Below are 19,123 nucleotides of genomic sequence, written 5' to 3'. Positions count from 1 at the left end.
AGACTAGTTAGCAGCTGCAATTTAGAAATCGACTGAAACATATTTACCTCCTTTCGTGTGTGTTTTTTTTACCCCATGTTGTTTCATATGATACTCACCTAATGTGTAATTTTCTTTTCATTTTAGCTGCAAGATAGAATTAATGATTTAGAAAAGGAACGGGAACTCCTAAAAGAAAACTATGATAAACTTTATAACAGGTAAATCATGATTCCATGTGTTCTGTCATTTTTGTGTTTGAAATCTTATATCAAAGCATTGGATGTCAGAATCTGATGTATATTAAAGAGTTAGCAACAGATGATTGCAAGGAATATATGTATATATATATATATATATATATATATATGTTATAAAAGAAAAATAAGCTTTTTGAGGCATTGATAATGAGTTCTTTAATCTGAGTGGTAGTCTATTACTAAGAAAAGCGCATCGCTTTGTTACCAGTAACAACTGCTATCATTTATTGAACACACACTGTAAACCAGCATGGGCTGTGCTCAATGCCCTGTATACGTTATTATAAATACCTCACAACAACCTGGAGGTGTGCATATGGTACATTCCCATTTTGCAGACAATGGGAATACAACAGAATTAAGTAAGTTGCCTATATTCTTAAAGCTATGAAGTCATCAAGCTTCTATATGAACCTCTTTCCGTCTCTCCAAGCCCTCGTCCCTTCCATTGGGCTACCCTGCCTTTAGCTAAGAGATTCTTTTGGTGGAAGCAAAGGTATTCGCTTACCATTGTCTCTATTCCTTATAAAGAGTAACATAAGCATCTTTATCTCAAGACGAATTTTGAAGAGCTGTTTCAGTTTTGTTTTTTAATCTGCTTCATAATGAGGGTATTTTAAAAATTAATCTCCTCAAGTAATGTGAGAAACAGAATTCTCCTCCCCAGCTAAGTTGAAAGTGATACAGGTATCTGTATGTGTGTGTTTTAAAGTCTTTTTTGTATGTGATACTGGTAAATGATAAATAGAGGTTTTTACATATATTGAAATATGTATGTTAGAGCTGATCACCAGCAGTTGCTTGCTTCTACTGATCACATTCTGAAACATCCAAAAAAGCCATCTATAAATATATCTTTAACTTTTTAACTACTTTATGTTTAGTAAACTAAATTTACATTTTGTAAACTAAACAAATCACACCTAAAGAGTATAGAGATACGTTTTATTTTTTACCTAGAAAAAATATCTAAATTAATGTTAGGCATCATTCCAGGGCTATGTATCATTTTTGTTTGTCTACTAGTATTGATTATCTTAGCACAGTGCCTCATTGTATTAAGGGTTACCAGCAGCAGGTTGAAACATCAGTTAAAATGATATCTGGGGCTCTCCAACAAGGCTAGGCTGGCTAAAAATCCTTGTGTAGGATGTACCTTCAACCTTCTTCCAGAGCATTTGGCCCTAGTGCTTTGCTCTGGTTCCTCTCATCAGCCCAGATTAATTTTCCCCAAAGCATTTATTATACCTCCTGTTTTATACTTCCATCTCTACAGAACCATACCTAGGTTTATATTGATATGTATCTAAGTAGTAGTGATGTGTATGAAAAATTCAAATTACAGTATACAGGTCACACAGCCATCATATTATATGGTGGAGAAAATGTTATCCTCATATTTTATAAATGAGGGAATTGAGACTCAAGAAAAAGTGAGACTTGCACAGAGTCACATGGCATTGCTGACACTCCAGTATAGGACTAAAATCCAATTCTTTTGACTCTAAAACTTGAATTTTTTCCCCCTGCGCTTCACTATCTGTCTGATTTTAATTGCATTAGAAAATTGTATTAGGTTGGTGCAAAAGTAACTGCAGTTTTTGTCTTTATTTTAAACCGCAATTACTGTTACACCAACCTAATATATTCGAAAGGGATTCATGGAATAACAGAACTAACATACATTGAGAAATTTTTATCTTCAACATCTTATCATTTTATATAATTTAACATGGTCTTAATACAAGAAAATAAGTGCCATTTGGCCACTACTTACATATTTTCTACTTCTGCCCAATTAGAGGATTTACTGAACATACTTTCTAGGAATAAAAAACTTATCTGGGAATAATGTATAAATGGAATTTTGAGAAAGACATGTTTTTCTCATATTTACTTTATCACTATGAAACTCTATCTTTTCATATTAGAAGATGATCTAAGAGTATAAATCTGGCTTTGAATGTTTTGTTTTACGTTTTGTGCTTGAGCTGCATTTTTTTTCCTGTCACGTTAAAAACAGACTTCATTACACTGCTTGCACTTGAATTTTGTGTGAGGTGTGTGGAAGTAAATGCGTGTAATGAATGTCAAAACATTTTGTGTCAGAAAAGACATTCATGTCACTTAAGCACAAAACCCAGCAAGCACACTATAGTCAATAGAAGTATAAAATCCTCTAATACAATTTTTAATATATGTTGTCCAGAAGTTGTAGAAACGACAAAACTCAAGACAAACGCAACAAACTCTGCAAAACTCAGCATCGTTCCTAAGATTCTTTCTCGTTCTGTACTTTAAGACACTGTTATTCATCATGGCCAACAACTAATGCTCATCGCAAACTACACGCCCTCCCTGTTTGGTTAGTCAGAGTGAGAGCATGTTTTTAAAAGGAGAGCATTTGTTTGTTATCCAAAAACTGGCTCGTTTTCAGGAGAAAAATGTGATTTGCAGATTGCATTCTCATCTTCCTTTTTCAAATGAAATTTTGAATGTGTTTATTACTTGACATATGACATATTAGAGAATCATCTGGTAAGAAAAAAATCCTCGTGTTAGTATTTGGTATGAGGCTTTTTTAATATGCTCATTTTTGATGCAATGCCAAGAAATAAGTACGACTTTCAGAAATGTCAATTTAAAAATACAGATTAAATTTTTTGCAATTAAATCTTTCTATTTGGTTAGAGAGGAACTCTATACTATAATATAGTAAAGCTGCATCCTGTTTTTGAAGTTATATGGTTTTAGGGTCATGTAATTGATAAATGCAATGGCCCCTCAACTGTCATGTATATGAATAACCTAGAAAACAGAAAATGTAGGTTTCACCACCCCTTTGCAATGTCCCCACCTGCCCTCCCACAATCTCTACCACCATCCAGTTCAGATTTGGTCAGGTTGAGGTTGGATCCAGAGAATCAGTTAAAGGTAACTTTAAGATATTAACTCCCTGAGAGATACTAATCTAATGCCTATTAAAAAGAAAGAGTTGGTCTAGTTTTTGAGGATGATATTAACCATTTTAAAAAAACTAGGTGAATCAAGTTTTTACAATGCGTTAGTCATCTAATATCCAAAATGTAAAGGAGCAGTGCCGACCACACAGAGACTCGGTGCTGCATTTCTGTAAAGTGAACACTTGCCCCCTGCAGTTTTCCGGGAATCAGAAAAGCTCATATGATCATATATGAGCACTTTGTGCTTCCCAGAAGTCAGACTGAGGACATTTGGGCCATCATTTTTTCTTCAGTGAGATACCCTGATGTAAATATGTGTTTCATTTCCATTAGGTCCTAACTAAAGTACCTACGGATTTCTTCCTGGATGATTTAGAGTTTATACTTCCCTGTCTCTCACATTAGGATGCCCTTGAACGTTGGAATAGATGGAATTTCTCCTGTAAGAAAAAAGACCCTAGGGTAGAGATGACTTCTTCAGCTCTTACTTTGATCTTACCATGTCGTTGATCAAGGGTGTGTGTCTACAGTATGCTGACCCATGACTGCCAGTGGACATGCCAGTGACCACAGGCACCAGTGGGCATCCCACTGCAGACTGACATTTTATCACTCCTGCAACATAATGTAACAACGAAATGTGCACAAAGACCAGCTACGATGCCCCCTCCATTGTCACTGAAGGTGCCGTACAAAAACGTTTCCATGAGTACAAAGTTCTCAAAGACTGTTCTCGTATGCAGATTTAATCATGTACACAGCCCTTACAAAGAAAACAAAGCCAGATGTGGGTCACCATTTATAGTTACACAGATGGCTCGGAGCACAGAGGAATACAGTAAATTCAAAAGGAATTCCTCATGAAACTCCAGTGGAATGTAATCCTAAATTTAGAGGAAAGATAGCAGTGGACTAAATTCAGATTGACTTATGCTGATTTACACTAGTATTTTGTGGGTTTGGAAAAACCAGGCTGCTAAATTGTTCTTAATTTAAACACATACAGCTTCTGATGTTTCTGCCAGATTAACTGTTGGTGATCTTTTTGCTGGTACTAATACTATTGGAACACTACTGTTTCTCATTTTTGGCGTCTGATATAATGTATAGTTGTGCCTATTTCATCATGCTAATTTTTTTCCGGGTAGTACATGTTTTTAATAATATGACACACACACACACTCACCTACATGCATATATATGTTAGTGTTTGTTATATATAGTTTGACCAGACACAGAAAATATATTTGTTCTTTATATAAAAATTAAAATGCAAAGGAATATTCTTAACTTTACTATTTAAAGTACATATTGTATTTGGATTTCATTTAAATCTAGGTAATTGTACCTTTTTTAAAGGTAATTTAAAATACTGGTATATCAGATCCATGCATTTTTTTTAAGGTTCCATATGTGAAACGAGAACACTGATAGATGAAACAGATGTCATATTTAGGGAAACTTCTAGAATTCCATTTATTTTTAAGGTTATGTTATTTTTTTAGTGCAATAAAAACATTCAAAATGTAAAGTGAATACACAATTTTGTTCGTTTGAAAGCTATGCCTCCCAGAAAAGTATCTCTTTTGGGATAAAACCTCAAGACTAGCTGGGAGCAACATTAAGGGCAGTTTTCAGTAACAAGTTTTTTTCCATTTACTTCATCATCAGTATGAAACCAGATTTTAGAAATTTCTGTTTCATTTACTGGGTTTAAAATATGTAGAAAGGTCAAAGCTGCTGATAATTATTCAGTCATATCAAGCTTCACAGATAATAGTTTTCTGCTGAAATACAGATCAAGATCAGTTTTTCCAAAACCTGGCTGTCACCTGGAGAGCTGTAGAAAAATAGGAATTCCTGGGCCCCATGATCTTCGTTTGCAAATCTCCCTAAGTATTCCTAGTTTAGCTGGTCTAGCACCAGTGTTTAGGTGAGGCCAGCATTTGGAAACCACGGGCCTAAACGAAAGTTTACTGCATACCTTCTGTGTCCCATTTGTTATTTTTCAACTACGTAGTTCTTCTGGCACACTGGGGCTTGCTCACTGGTAGATCTTAACCATAGTTTAAACTGTCACTCTTTTATTGAGGAATAATATTTCTATCTTTGTCATTCTTATCAAGATATTCTTACTGTGTTTTCATCCTAATCACATTACAAGTAAAACTGTTCTCAGGCCTAGGGCCTTGTGTTTTTTAGGACAAAAACTGCATTATCACTACTCCTTAATATCAGAATTGCCTTCCTATAGTTCAGTATGCTATCACTTTGAGGCCAGTATTTTGTGAATGTTAATAACACAGACTCGGACAGTTTCAGATTCTAGAATTAAAGATCAGGTGGAGAGTCCCTTTTCTCTGTAGGAAGAGGGTCTGTATGTGGGAGAGAATGGTTTTGTCCGATATCGATGGCTGAGGTTTGGAATTGTGGATCCCTCTGGAGTATGTACAGTATCTGAATTCCTTCGCTAGTCCCACAAAAGCCGCACACTGCCAACTTTCCTGACTGTAGAGCTCTAAATTAAGGCCAGTTCCTTTGCTCATCCCACAAACTCTTTCATGTTCCCTAACCGCAGCCTGAGAAAGGCGCCTTGGTTTCAACAGCAGCAGACCAGCATATGTTTACTTAATTCCTAAGACATGATGACAGTGGTCTCTGTGCCACTAAAAGCTTTTCTCTTTATTATTTTCGGTTGAAGCCGATTTCCGAGCTTTCCTTGCATGTCACGTGTGTTTTGCAGTGCCTTCAGCGCGACCCATGAAGAGCAGTGGAAGTTAAAGGAACAGCAGCTGAAAGTTCAGATTGCTCAGCTCGAGACTGCCTTAAAATCTGACTTAACAGACAAAACCGAAATCCTTGACAGATTAAAAACTGAAAGAGGTACATCTAAAATGATGACTGGCTTCTTTGTTTCAGACTTCTCTTTTATTCATTGTTATCCACTGACTCAGTGGGTCCTCTCTATGGCGCCTACTGTTTGGCCAGGCACCCTGCTGTCCGGGGCACAGCCTGTATTACCTCACAGCTATCCACTTTCACATGTGGGTTGGTTGCTCAGAATTTTCCTTGACCCATCCTTGCATATATGCCAAAGGAACTATTTTTTTCTCAGAGTTATTCTTATTCAGGTTGTCTTTCTTTTGTTTAATATTTTCCTAAATTTTAAGCCCTTCGTCAACAGTCAGCAAGTGTTTATTGAGCACCAGTATTTTCCGGGCACTGTTCTAAGTTCTGGGGATATAGCAATGAGAGAAACAAAGGCCTTGCCCTCATGCAGCATAAATTCAATAGGGAAAAACTGACAAGAATTAAATAAATATGGACTATGTCAGGTGGTCAGGTGGCAAGTGCATTGGGAATAAAAACAAAGCAGTAAGACGACAGCGGCGAAAGTAGGTCCGACAGGGAAGATCTCTCTGATAAAGAGATGTCTAATTCTTCTCTGTGACAGTGAACTTAAATACCAGGAAGCCTTGTCCAGATGTCCCTACTAAATAATAATCATGATACGATACGAGTCACAGATGTCACCCTTCTTGTCTCAGAGAAGTCAAATAATTATACTTAAAGTAGATGTTTGATTTACTGTGTTATACACACATACATTACATATAAATAACAAGGGAACTGAATTACTTGCTTGCAATATCTGTTTGCTCATCCGCTAGATACACCAAGTAGTGTGATAATAAAGGGGGTTGCTTCTTTGGAACATTTGCAATTTTGTTGCATGAGAACTTTTAAAAGTCTCATGCGCGCAGTGAGAAAAAAACAATTATGTATCTAGTCAGTGCTCTGTATATTGATTTAAATCACAATGTCATATATCATTATAAGATTTTTTCCCATTTTTAGCATTTCTGAAATTACAATCCATCTTATAAATGGGAATGGTTAAAAGTTATGCTTTTTTTTAACCTTTTGAGACGTCTGAAACAACACATCTTATAATGTAGTCTTAATTTCAGTGAAACACAGATGTAATATTTACTCACCGAGTGATTACATTTAATGAAAGATTACTTGTGAATCTTTCTCTAGAAGACTGTGAGTAAAATGGTGACATGATTTCTGACCAGATGGATACTTAAAAGTTTTTATGTCAATGATACATAGTTTCTGATTTTAATATGCAACACTGACGGCCTAACAGTGCTTTGTTTAGTAGTTGCTCAATAAATTCTTGTTCACTGAAGGAAGTGGAAGTGCTCTATATTCTCTCTTTTCCAAAAATATATAAATGTCTCATTCTTAAAGGAAAGAGAAATGAAATACATTTTTCTTATTTCCATGTTTTCTGTATGACCCTACATATCAAGAATTCCAAAACTCGTACCTGTAGACATCTGAATTGATCTCTATAAAACTCTTCTTAAGGGGATAGAATCTTGATTTTTTTTTAAAACCTCTTTATTGTTGTTGATTTCTGAGGGTTCTTATAAATTATTAAAGCTACAATTGCTAAGTTGTTTTATTTCAACTAGTCCATTTCATTTATCGTCTTTTTTTACTGGGTCTTACGTCTCTTGGATTTTTTGAATAATAAAAATAATTCATGTACACTATTTTAAAAAAGTCCAGTAAACAAATTCTAAAAATCACTCAATTTCACAACTCTCAAGATAATCACTATTAATATTTTTATGTATGCCCTTCCAGAATTTTCTGCGTATATATACAGTTTTATAACATGCTTTTTTATTTACTATCTTGTGAAATCATTCCTTGAGTATTAATATAAGTTCACATCAGTATCGTTTATAATGGCTGTCATAGTTTTCCAGTGTGAGGATGTATCATAGATTGTTTAACAATCTTCTATTGATGAATTTTTAAATAGCTTTAGTTTTTGAAGTATCATAAATATTTCTAAACAAATTATTGTACATTTATTCATTTATTTTCTTAAGAAAAATTGCTAGATCTATATCTCTATTTTTAATGTAACTGTTATTTTAAGGTATTTTTGCATGAATACCTAAAATTTACAGGCCAAAGGATTTAAGTTTTGGGGTTTTTTTTTGTGACAATGTTACAATAGATTATAAGAAAAATATTACAGCCTTTAACCCATTTTTTCCAGGGAAACGCTAAGCAAAAAAATTGAAGTTGTCTGTTTAAGGACACTTTTTAATATTTAGAAAGTTCCTTTTTGTCTTACAAATTTTGAAATTGTTTAATTTTACTTTGAAGTCTCTTCACACATTTGCCTTTTCATGTATCGAGTGTTCTTTGCCAGAAGATGTTTCCCTGGCTTCTTGTAGTCATTCATCTAACTGGCAAATTATTTTTATAGAATACTCACCTCTTTATTCAAGGTACAAATTAGTTTCAGATTGTGTGAATATGTGGGGAAGGATATGTAAATGCAGTTTGCATTTGGTTAATGCTTAAATTAACTGCATGTGTTTAAGGGCCTGCCTTTGAAAGTTCCTTTCTATCTTTAGCTGAAATGCATAATTCAGCATAATGCATATGGTTATATTGATCACAGCTGAAGATATTAGCACAAAGGAGTTCTGAAAATTGTTTAGTTGAATTGTTCTCTGTACTCTGCTTATTAATGGTGTGCTTGAAGAACATAATTTTAAAAGAGTGAAATGTTATCTCATTTGAATAAAATGCTGTTTAGTTTAACCTGCTTTTTGTCAAATCATAAGGTAAGGAGGTTGTTTTTCATCTTGTACAGGGTGCTTTGATTTTTCATATGATAATTCAGCAAGTCTATTTCCTCTTTGAACTATAGCATCTCCATACTTTTTAAAGACCCAGGAGTTATATCCCCAATAAATAGCTTAAAAAAGGAAAAATATAGTGTTTAGTTCTACATAAAATGTGATAGAAAGTTACTGGTATTCAATAATGTCTTCTCCCACTAAGTTATTTTCTTATTAATAATGCCATAGTTTTAAAAATACCAGTCAACATCTGCGGACATAGTGGTTGAAACAAAAATCAGTAAAGGAAGAAACATTGGAATAAGTTTATTTATACATACTAGCATATCATTCTTAGGACCCTGCTCTGAAAAACTGCAACAATAGAACAACTAGAGCATAAAAATAATAATCAAATTACACTGTGTCTGGGTGAAGATAGAGCAGTCATGTCCTTTACATTTTGGTTCACCCTCAGAATCCCTACAAGTTTTGGAAGATATAGTATCCTCAGGACCTTTGGTTTTCCATCCTTCTGACTATATTTACCTTCTTTTTGTTGCCTAATTATTCTATCTAGATGTTGTTTTCACCTAATCAACATAAAATAAGCATTTCATGTTCTTATTCTACTCTCTAAACAAACAGCAAGGTTATCTCATAAGAATTCGTATTCATTATTAATCCTAATTTTTAGTTTAATGACAAGTATTTGATCTTTGCCATCAAAATTTCCAAGTGTTGTCCACATTTGAAAATTTTTTCATTTAGTTCACTAAATATTAGCAATTTAGTCTAGGATAACCTTTAACCTTTCATCCGTAAGATAAAGATGTTTATATATTTGATATTAAAATGTCTCTGCATATCCTCGAGTCACTGTTTTTTGTTTGTTTGTTTGTTTGTTGTTTACTTTTTAGTTTGCCAGAAAATATGTGGCATTGAAATTTATATCCACATGTATTCCATTGCTTCTTAACTGTGTACTTAAACTTTTTACTTAAATGTACTATTTCTAGCTTCAGAACACAAAGCATTAGGAAAGTCAGAAACATATTTCTGTATAAAATGCAGTCAGTGTACAAATGTATTCATGTAAAGAATTCTTGGCAAATGTGTTGACTTACTTTTTTTTTAAGAAAAGGAAAACAAAAATGTACAACTTGAACTGAGGACTTAGGATAAACATAAATCTTTGAGAGCAGGATGAAATTAATGGAGACACTTTGGATGACATGGTTTAGGTAGTCCCCAGGGAGCCAAAAAGGAGGAGGCTTGACCCTGACAGTGAACTCTATTGAAGAGAACACTTAAGAACATGAGACTAAAGAATAAATTTGTTAGCTACTATGCTTTTAGTTCCGTTTTTTTTTTTTAGTTTAATGCATGCTTCATGCAGGAAGTGAAAAATGAGTCTCTTTATGGAGTTACTGTCTTCTGTGGCTCTGTCCTATACCCCTGTTTGTGAGTCATAGCAAACGAGTATCTCGGGAAACATGACCTACCTTCATTCCCTAATGATAGCTCCGAATCCATGTCCTACTAATTAATGTCGTGAACTCATACAGAATACATATGAATTATTATTGATACCGCCATGCACTGGTTGAGAATCCATTTCTCCTATCTTAACAGATTTGTTGAAAGTGTAGATGATTAAAATTGAGGATTTATTACCAGAGAAAGTATCTTGTTTGGGAAAGAAAATTTAAGGAACTCAAAAAAACTAAAAGACCAAAAAAAATTTTTGCATGCCTTTCAGGACCCTTAATAAGTAAGGTAAAAAATCATAGATTTAGAAACATATTTTCTTAGGTATTTTAGATAGAATGTGCCTTTGAAGTCCCAGAGGCCACAATTTCCTTATATTAATACTATGAACTTAAGTCTTCAGTTTTTGATAAGCAAGTGAGTCATATGGCAGACACATGAGAGTGTTCATTTGTTCCTCGTTCCCCTGCTGCCTGTGTCTGGGTGCTAGCTCAGCTTCCTCTCAGACCAGAACAATACTTGATCGAGCTTGGTGTGTAGCAGGAATTACATTCACTTAAAATGTGTTCTTATACCTCATTCTCTTACCGTTCTAATTGTGGTGACTTTATTTTTAAGACCAAAATGAGAAACTGATGCAAGAAAATAGAGAACAACAGTTACAGTGTCTGGAACAAAAGCAACAACTTGATGAACTTAAAAACCGCATGAAGTTTTACAACCAGGTGAACTCTTTTCTTATTTAGGAAGTAAGCTCCAAATTTTTTATCTAAATATTTTATGCATACAGAAAACACTATACGGTCAAGCAAAAGAATACAAATATATTACTTAGTTTATTAATTCAGGTTGTCAGACAGCTTATGTTCCATGAGGATAAGCTGCATAGTTGGAATGTCTCTTGTACTTTCCATTAATATCTCATTATAAGCTTTTACCTAACTCTGACTTTTGCAGGAGAGTGATATTAATGCTGATGAACTGAGTGAAGCTCTCCTGCTTATAAAGGTAACTTTCTGAACTTCACCATGAATTTCATGTCTACATATAACTGTTTCAGCATAATGAAGACCCTTATCTGTAACCCTTATCCCTGGAGAATAAATTATTCAGGAAAGTGGTCAGGTGACATTTAGTTACAGCATATACATATTTCATGATGATATCAAAATTACATTAAAATAGACCTTAAAAACTCTTGTTTGAAACACTTTCTCCAATGGTAACAAACATTTTACTTTTACATGCCTTACTTTTTATAAAACTAATCTATTTTCTGTCCTAAGAAACCTTGGTACACGCTATTATTTTAAGTAAAATATTGAGTTATATGTGTTACCAGAAGATATTTTCCAGTTCTAGGATATTCTGTTATTTACAAGAAGATATGAGAAAATGCATTTCTTTCTTTTTAGATCATCACAGTGTAGATTTTAATCAAATGAAGAAATAGAAATAAATGTACATGATTTCTTTTTTATGTCATGAAGTAATAAACTGTTTTTTGATTTCTCTATAATTGTTCCAAATGTCTATCCAAATATATTTTCTATACTAAGACTACTTTATTCCTGATGGAAAATGGAAATATGTCTGTTTTCAATTAATGATTTTTCCTTGCTATATCCATGTCACGTGATTACATTTTAGAAACTCTTGTTTCAGTAATAAAACATGTTTTTGTCTTAGGCTCAAAAGTCACAAAAAAATGGAGACCTTTCCTTTTTAGAGAAAGTAGACAATAAAATCAGTAAAGATCTAGAACGTTCCATGAGAGAGCTGCAAGCAACTCATGCAGAAACAGTGCAAGAACTTGAAAAGACAAGAAACATGCTAATTATGCAACATAAAATTAATAAAGATTATCAGGTAATGTAATATGCTAAATTGGGAGAATAAGTTTCCTCTAATATTCTACTAGCGATTTACTTTTCTAAGCAGTATCATGTATTATCATGTACGAGTCTAATCTATTATCGTGTGTTATCACATGCCTGGAATTTTGCCTTACACTACATCCTTGAAATAAATAGTTTAAAAGCAAATACATTTTTTAAGTCCCTGATTTTAGAGAACAAACAGTGGCAATGAAATCACCCTTACTAGTGTTAGCACGTTATGCAAATGGCTATAGTTATCCTGAAGCCCTGCCACAATCCTGTTATACACAACCACAGCCTTTAACAAACGGGGAAATCACCTCCACAAAAAGGAATCCGGAGTCTTGTTGATTTTACTTCTGATTTATGAGCATTGCCAAACATAATTTTCCAAACTGTAAGCTATTTGAGGTCGAGAAACTATGGTTACAGCTCCTGATATCCCCAGGATCTAGAAAATGCTCGAATCAGGCTTGCTGTGAAAAATGAAAATGGAACTAATCATAAGTATTGAAGTTTGTTATCTCTTATTTTTTAGATGGAAGTTGAGGCAGTGACCCAGAAGATGGAAAATTTGCAGCAAGATTATGAACTCAAAGTGGAACAATATGTTCATCTTCTTGATCTCAGGGCTGCACGTATCCAGAAGCTGGAAGGTACAGTGTGCACAAATCTTTGTCCGTACGAACTAGGTGAATGGATTTTCTAACAGTTGAAAATGTCATCCAAATCTGCACTCACAATTTCTTTTTGCTCTATTTATTTTCTAATTTATAACTCTAAGAATAATTTACCAGAAAAGTGGTTTTTTTATCTGACTCTTTTCTACTCCTGAATTGTAGTCACTCCCTACTGCTTTTTGAATTCAGTGTTGCTTGCAGGCAAGATTTCAAAAGTCCTTCCTAAAATATCTCAGACTAAATGTCCCACCTCATTTCTAACTTCTCTCCTAAGGAAGCTATGTATCTTAGCCCAACAAGTCTGCGGGCTCTTTGTCAGTCCCCTCCCTGTGCCTCTGTCTCCCCTGCTTCGGAGCCTAACTCAGTGCACACCGCGCCAGGGAGCTGGCTCCCAGTACGCACAGCTAGTCCTCCACTTGAAATGCCCTGGCAGTGGTTTTTAGACTTGAGCAAATAGGAAAACCACGTGGGGAATTCATTTCAGTTGCCGCTTCCTGGGCCCTGGCCCTAGACCTGGGAGCCATGATTCTGGATCTTTAGAAATAACTCCAAGCAATTCAGATGGGGGTGAAAGACTATGTTTTTTGAAAAACATCATCTGAGCACTTACCGATTTATCTCATGTGCTCAGAACATGTTTGGGGATTATATTATATACGTGTTCTTCACTGTTGGAGTTTCGCATATTCTCTGTAACTACAGTATTATGTCTACAACGATAAGTACTTTATCTCTCTTTCACGTCCCTTGCCATACAATGCTTAATTCAGTGACCTATGTCAGCAGTAATTTTATACTCTTAAAAATTACTGAGAATCCCAAAGACCTTTTGTTTATGTGGGTTATACTTATGATATTTAAAAATTCAAAGTGAGAAATTTTTAAAATATTTATTTTGTCATGTTAAAATAATAATAATAAACCTGTTACATGGTAACATAAATTACGGTATTTATTTTTAAAAAGGTGTATTTTCTACACTAGGAAAAAAGTGAGAAGAGTGACAGTGTTTTAAATCTTTTTAAATTTTTTTAATTGTGTAACATTTTTGCAAATCTTTTTAGTGTCTGGCTTAATAGAAAACAGCTGAGTTTTTATATCTGCTTCTGCATTCAATCCTTTGTGATATCATATGTCATGTAGGTTCTGGAAAACTCCATCATACACTTGTGAGAGAATAATAATGAAAAAGGCAATAACATCTTAGTATTATTTTTTAAATAGTTCTAATCTCACAAACCTCCAGAACGATTTTAGGGAACCCTCAGAGGTCCTCAGACCACACTTTGAGAACCACTGCTCGACTGAACAGGGTTTTCCAGAAGTCACAGAGCAGTGTGTACCTCGTATTTCAAATAGTACTCAATAAAAATTTGCTTGATGGAATTTTCCTGAATAACACAGAGGTCACAGAGTTTGGGATTTTCATTCCTTTCAAGTTTTCCTAAGTCTTTACCAGTATATTTTATCTGTTCCTTAAATCCAGTGACTCAGTCCGTAAACATCCTAAGCAAAGTGTTCACCAGTGAGAATACAAATGAGGGGAAAGCACCACCCTCCAGGAACTCATAAGATGTGAACAAGTAAATAGAGTTTTCCATGAAGACTATAGAGCTAGGGAAATACCAAAGGAACTACTGAGGAAGGAATGCCTGTTTACACCTGAAGATTCAGGGAAGACTGCACACAGTAGGTTTGGAGTCCTTAAAGATGGCAGAATTCCCATGAAGCAGAAGGAAGCAGTACAAGGCATTGTGGGGAGAGGAAATGAAAAAGAGGTAAAGAGAACCCAAGTGTGAAGCAGGCCTATTCGTGTGTGAAGTTGCATGTGGATCCATCTCCTGGGAACTCGGGCTGAGTAAAGGGCGTAGAGCCTGGCGATCAGGCCAGGAAGAACCAAATCATGGCGGCCCTGTTTGCCACCCTGAAGAGTCTGAACCTTACTAACCTAGAGAACCACTAAGGGATTTTTTAAAGTGGGGAGTAATACACCCAGAACTGCATTTTAGAGGTTAATGCTTTAGGTCTTGGAAAGAATGAGTGAGATAAGAAGGAAGGAAGCAGTTTGGGTGCCATAACAATCTAGGTAATAAGCAGTGGGTGTGTGAGTAAGGTCGCGTCAGAGGAGACAGAGACAACAGGGACAGATCTGATCGCCTTAGGAAATAGAGTTGGCTGTGACCCTACAGATGTGGGGAGAGGAAATGAAAAAGAGGAAACCAGAATGACTCTGGTACCCAACTTAGGCAGCTGGGTGAATGCTAACACCATCACTTGAGATGCAAAGCATAGAAATTACTAGAAAAGAAAATGATACATTCTGGTTTGGATATATTGAGTTTGATGTGCCCCGGAGATATCTAGATAGAAGGCTCAGCAAGCCATTAGATAGGTGGGTCTGGAATTCGGAAAAGAAATCTGAATTAAAAATAGAAATGTGAGCATATCGATAGTAGCAGAAATCACAAAAGGGGATGAGACTACCCATGAGACTACATAGACTAAGAAGAGGATAAAAACAGAACCGCTGCAGACTAGCAGATAAAGAAACCATTAAAGACTGAGAAGAGAGGCAGGAGAAGAGGCGGCAGGGCAGATGCTGACGTGGAAGCCAAAGCAGAACAGAAGTTCAGAGAAGAGAACACGGTCATCAGTGCCCATGAAGCAGACAAGTCAAGTCCCACAAGGACCGAAGTCTATTCGATCTGGCAATTCCTTGATTAGTGGTGACCTTTTCTAGGGTAGTTTCACAGGAAAAGTGAGGTAGACACTGCTCATGGGATGTTGAAGAGTGTCTGTTAGATGATTTGGAGACATAGGTACACATTACTCTTTCTAGAAATTTGGATATTCCATGGTGGAAATGTGTATCTAGAAAGCTCTATCTTTTTTTAAAGCAGTGTTATAGACGTATAATGAACACACTTTAAAGTATACAATTTGGTGAGTTTTGGCTTATGGATACACCAGCGAAACCATCACCATAATCAAGATAATAAACATATCCGTCACCCCCCAAAATAGAAAAGTATATATTTTAGTAAGCTAAAGGGAAGGAGCCAGTGGAAAGAGAAATCGACGTTATAGGAAGGAAGATAATAGAGGAACAGGTGGAATGCACATATTTAGCTCAGCTGCTCATTCAGAGGCCTGGTTTGTCTTTTCCCCTCTTCCCTGATATAGCCTGCATTACAATTTAAGTTGTAATTTTGTTGTGTAATAAGTGATAACAAAACAGATGATGGATTTCTGGGTAATGCAATATTCTTTACAGAAAAACAGTATACTCATAGACTTTAAGATGGAGACTATTCACCAAAAGTACTCAAACTTCCTACCACTTCAGAAGCCAGTTTGTATCTTCATATGTCAGTAGTTTTAAATCTCTCAACTGTGTGTCTTCTCTTGCAGCTCAATTAAAGGATATTGCCTATGGCACCAAACAGTACAAATTTAAACCAGAAATCATGCCAGACGACTCTGTTGATGAATTTGATGAAACCATTCACTTAGAACGAGGCGAAAACTTATTTGAAATCCATATCAGCAAAGTAACCTTTTCTTCTGAAGTTTTACAGGCATCTGGTGATACGGAGCCTGTCACTTTCTGTACCTATGCTTTCTATGACTTTGAACTACAGACAACTCCCCTAGTGCGAGGTCTTCACCCAGAATATAACTTTACTTCTCAGTATCTTGTTCACGTGAATGACTTATTTTTACAATATATTCAGAAGAATACTGTCACTCTTGAGGTCCACCAAGCATGCCGCACAGATTATGAAACAGTTGCAGCATGTCAGTTGAGATTCCATGAAATTCTCGAAAAAAGTGGTCGAATATTTTGCACAGCAAGTTTGGTTGGTAAGTGCGATTTTATAAACTTTGGATGCTTGGATCACTAATTTGGCTCATATACTAACATGGTGTTCCACATTAGTATCTTCTCTTACAGGTTCTAGGTAACCTTTAGGGCAAGGACAGGACCTAATTTTTTTAAGAGCTTATCTTGTTATCGCCTTTACGAGCCACGGGGAATACAGTGGTCAGTGGTAAATAAGGCAGAGCCCCGGCCTTCATATAGCTTACCTTCTAGAGGACAAGACTGGCCGTAACACACATACAGAGGGGGCCAAAAAGTGGACACACATTTTAAGAAAGGAAAAAACTGGATTCAAATTGTAATACTCAGTATATCCCGATCACAAAAGATGAATACAAGTCACGTTTGACTTCTGCAATTACGAGAGGTGCTCAAAGTGGTTCCCATCAGTGTCCAGACAGTTCCGATTATGGCGAACTATTAACTTGAGCAACGTTGGCCGAAGTGTCCACTTGTATACATTTTTTTGGCACCCCTGGTATATATATCATGAGATGTGAAGAAAAACAATCAGGGCAAGAGGCTATAGACAGAGATGGAAGGTTGCTAATTCAGATAAGGGCTTTCCCGAGGGGTGACGTTGGTAAAGACCTGGATAAAGATTCACGCCAGGATCCAGGGGAAGAATGTTTCAGAAGAGGAAACAGCAAGTACGAAGGCCTAAGGGAAGAACAGTAAGGCCAGTCCTGGAGCAGAGATGAGATTTGAACAAAGGCAAAGACCACACCATCCTACATGGCACTGTAGAGCCATTGTAAGTCATGGTGAGGAGTTCAGATTTGACTGTTTTCCCCTCTGAGTGTTGAAAGTCAGTGAAGGATTCTGAGGAGGGAAGTGACTTGATCACACACAGGTTTTAGAAAAATCACCCTGAGTGCTGTAGGAAGAATAGTCTGTATGGACCAAGAGGGAAAATAGGACCATTTTCAGGCTATTGCATTAATCTATGAAAATATGATGGTGGCTTGGATTAAGACAGTAATGAAAGTGGTGATAAGAAATGGTTATAAGTGTATGTCTGATTAACTCTTTCTTCAAGACTAGCTAATCAATTGAATGTAGAATAATGAGGGAAATAGAGGAGGCAAGAATTTCTGGCATGAGCAACTAGCAGAACGGGGAGTCCACTTATTGAGATAGGCCTGGGAAAGGAAAAAGTCTGAAGAAGAAAATCAAGAATTGTGTTTGAACAAGTTAAGGTTGACCTGCAAAGTGGAGATGTCACATCAGCAGTTGGATACACTAGCTGAAGGTCATGCATAGAGATAAAAGTGGCAGTCATTAGCATATAGAATATACATTAAGTCTTGTGCCTAGATAATCACATAGAGAGTGAATGTACATAAAAAAGAGAAGATGGCAAAGGACTAAGCCTTGGGAAACTCCAAAATTTAGGATTCAGTAAGAAGAGGAAGAGCGAGCAAAGGAAACTAAGGAATGGCCAATGAGGTAGGAGGCAAACTCAGAGTATCCAGTATCCTAGAGGCCGAGTGAAGAGACCATTTCAAGGAGGAAGGAGGGCAACTTCGGTTCTGGGGAGGGATTTTTGTTTGATCAATTGAGTCATTTACTGCATAGGTAATATATTCACGATTCAAAAGTCAAAAAGGCACAAACATTTAGACTATAAAATGTCTACCTTCCACCCCTGTCCCCCAGCGACCCTAGGTTCCCACACCAAAGGCTACAGATTCTTTCCCCAAAATGTTATACATATGGAAGCCAATATGTGTATGTGTCAATAGTCGTCTTTTAGGACAATGTTTTCAAATAATGGTGGATTTGAATCATGTTTACATGTTGATGAAAGTGATCCATTCGTGAGGAAGAAAGTTATGAAGTAGGAGAGAACGGGGTAATATTTTTTATATTATGTTTGGGAAAGCTTATGTATAGAATATTATCTATCAACAATTACTTTGTTTGAATCACTAATTTGGTTTAAGTACTAATTATACTACTATATATCCATTATGTACTAGTCCCTCTGGTAGGAATATATCAGTGGAAATCATGGCCCTTGTCCTCAAGAAACTTAAAGTGTGGTGGAGAAATAGACTGGTAAACAGTTGTATCAAAGCAGTCAGTTGCCCTAATGAGGATGTGTACTTCCTTTCTGTGAAGGAATCGGAGAGCTTTTAAGTCTCCCAGGAGCCACAGAGGAAATCTTTACAGAAGAAGAGACATGAAGAGATGCCTGAGTTGAAAGGAGTCCTGAGGGTGGGTAGGGCCAAGTCATCCATGGGGATGCTACATACAATATATATGTGGCCCAGCTATGGCATTGTTCCCTGTACCTGTGACACAGTAGAGTGGAAAGGTGACAG

The 19,123-nt window shown here is 36.0% G+C and overlaps 1 protein-coding gene across 1 annotated transcript in view; it reads left to right on the top strand.

Annotated features, from left to right (window-relative positions):
- The window catches only part of RPGRIP1L (RPGRIP1 like), an 88,714-nt gene that overhangs the window by 25,257 nt on the left and 44,334 nt on the right, over positions 1–19,123 (top strand). Inside the window, exons 9-15 of the mRNA XM_033128805.1 lie at positions 127–200; positions 5,946–6,085; positions 10,972–11,078; positions 11,311–11,361; positions 12,043–12,222; positions 12,772–12,889; positions 16,325–16,777. Coding sequence (XP_032984696.1) covers positions 127–200; positions 5,946–6,085; positions 10,972–11,078; positions 11,311–11,361; positions 12,043–12,222; positions 12,772–12,889; positions 16,325–16,777 — 1,123 coding nt within the window. The remainder of the gene's footprint in view (positions 1–126; positions 201–5,945; positions 6,086–10,971; positions 11,079–11,310; positions 11,362–12,042; positions 12,223–12,771; positions 12,890–16,324; positions 16,778–19,123) is intronic.

Source organism: Rhinolophus ferrumequinum, chromosome 15, assembly GCF_004115265.2.
Source record: "Rhinolophus ferrumequinum isolate MPI-CBG mRhiFer1 chromosome 15, mRhiFer1_v1.p, whole genome shotgun sequence".
NCBI lineage: Eukaryota > Metazoa > Chordata > Mammalia > Chiroptera > Rhinolophidae > Rhinolophus > Rhinolophus ferrumequinum.
This window is presented reverse-complemented; position numbering and strand designations above follow the sequence as displayed.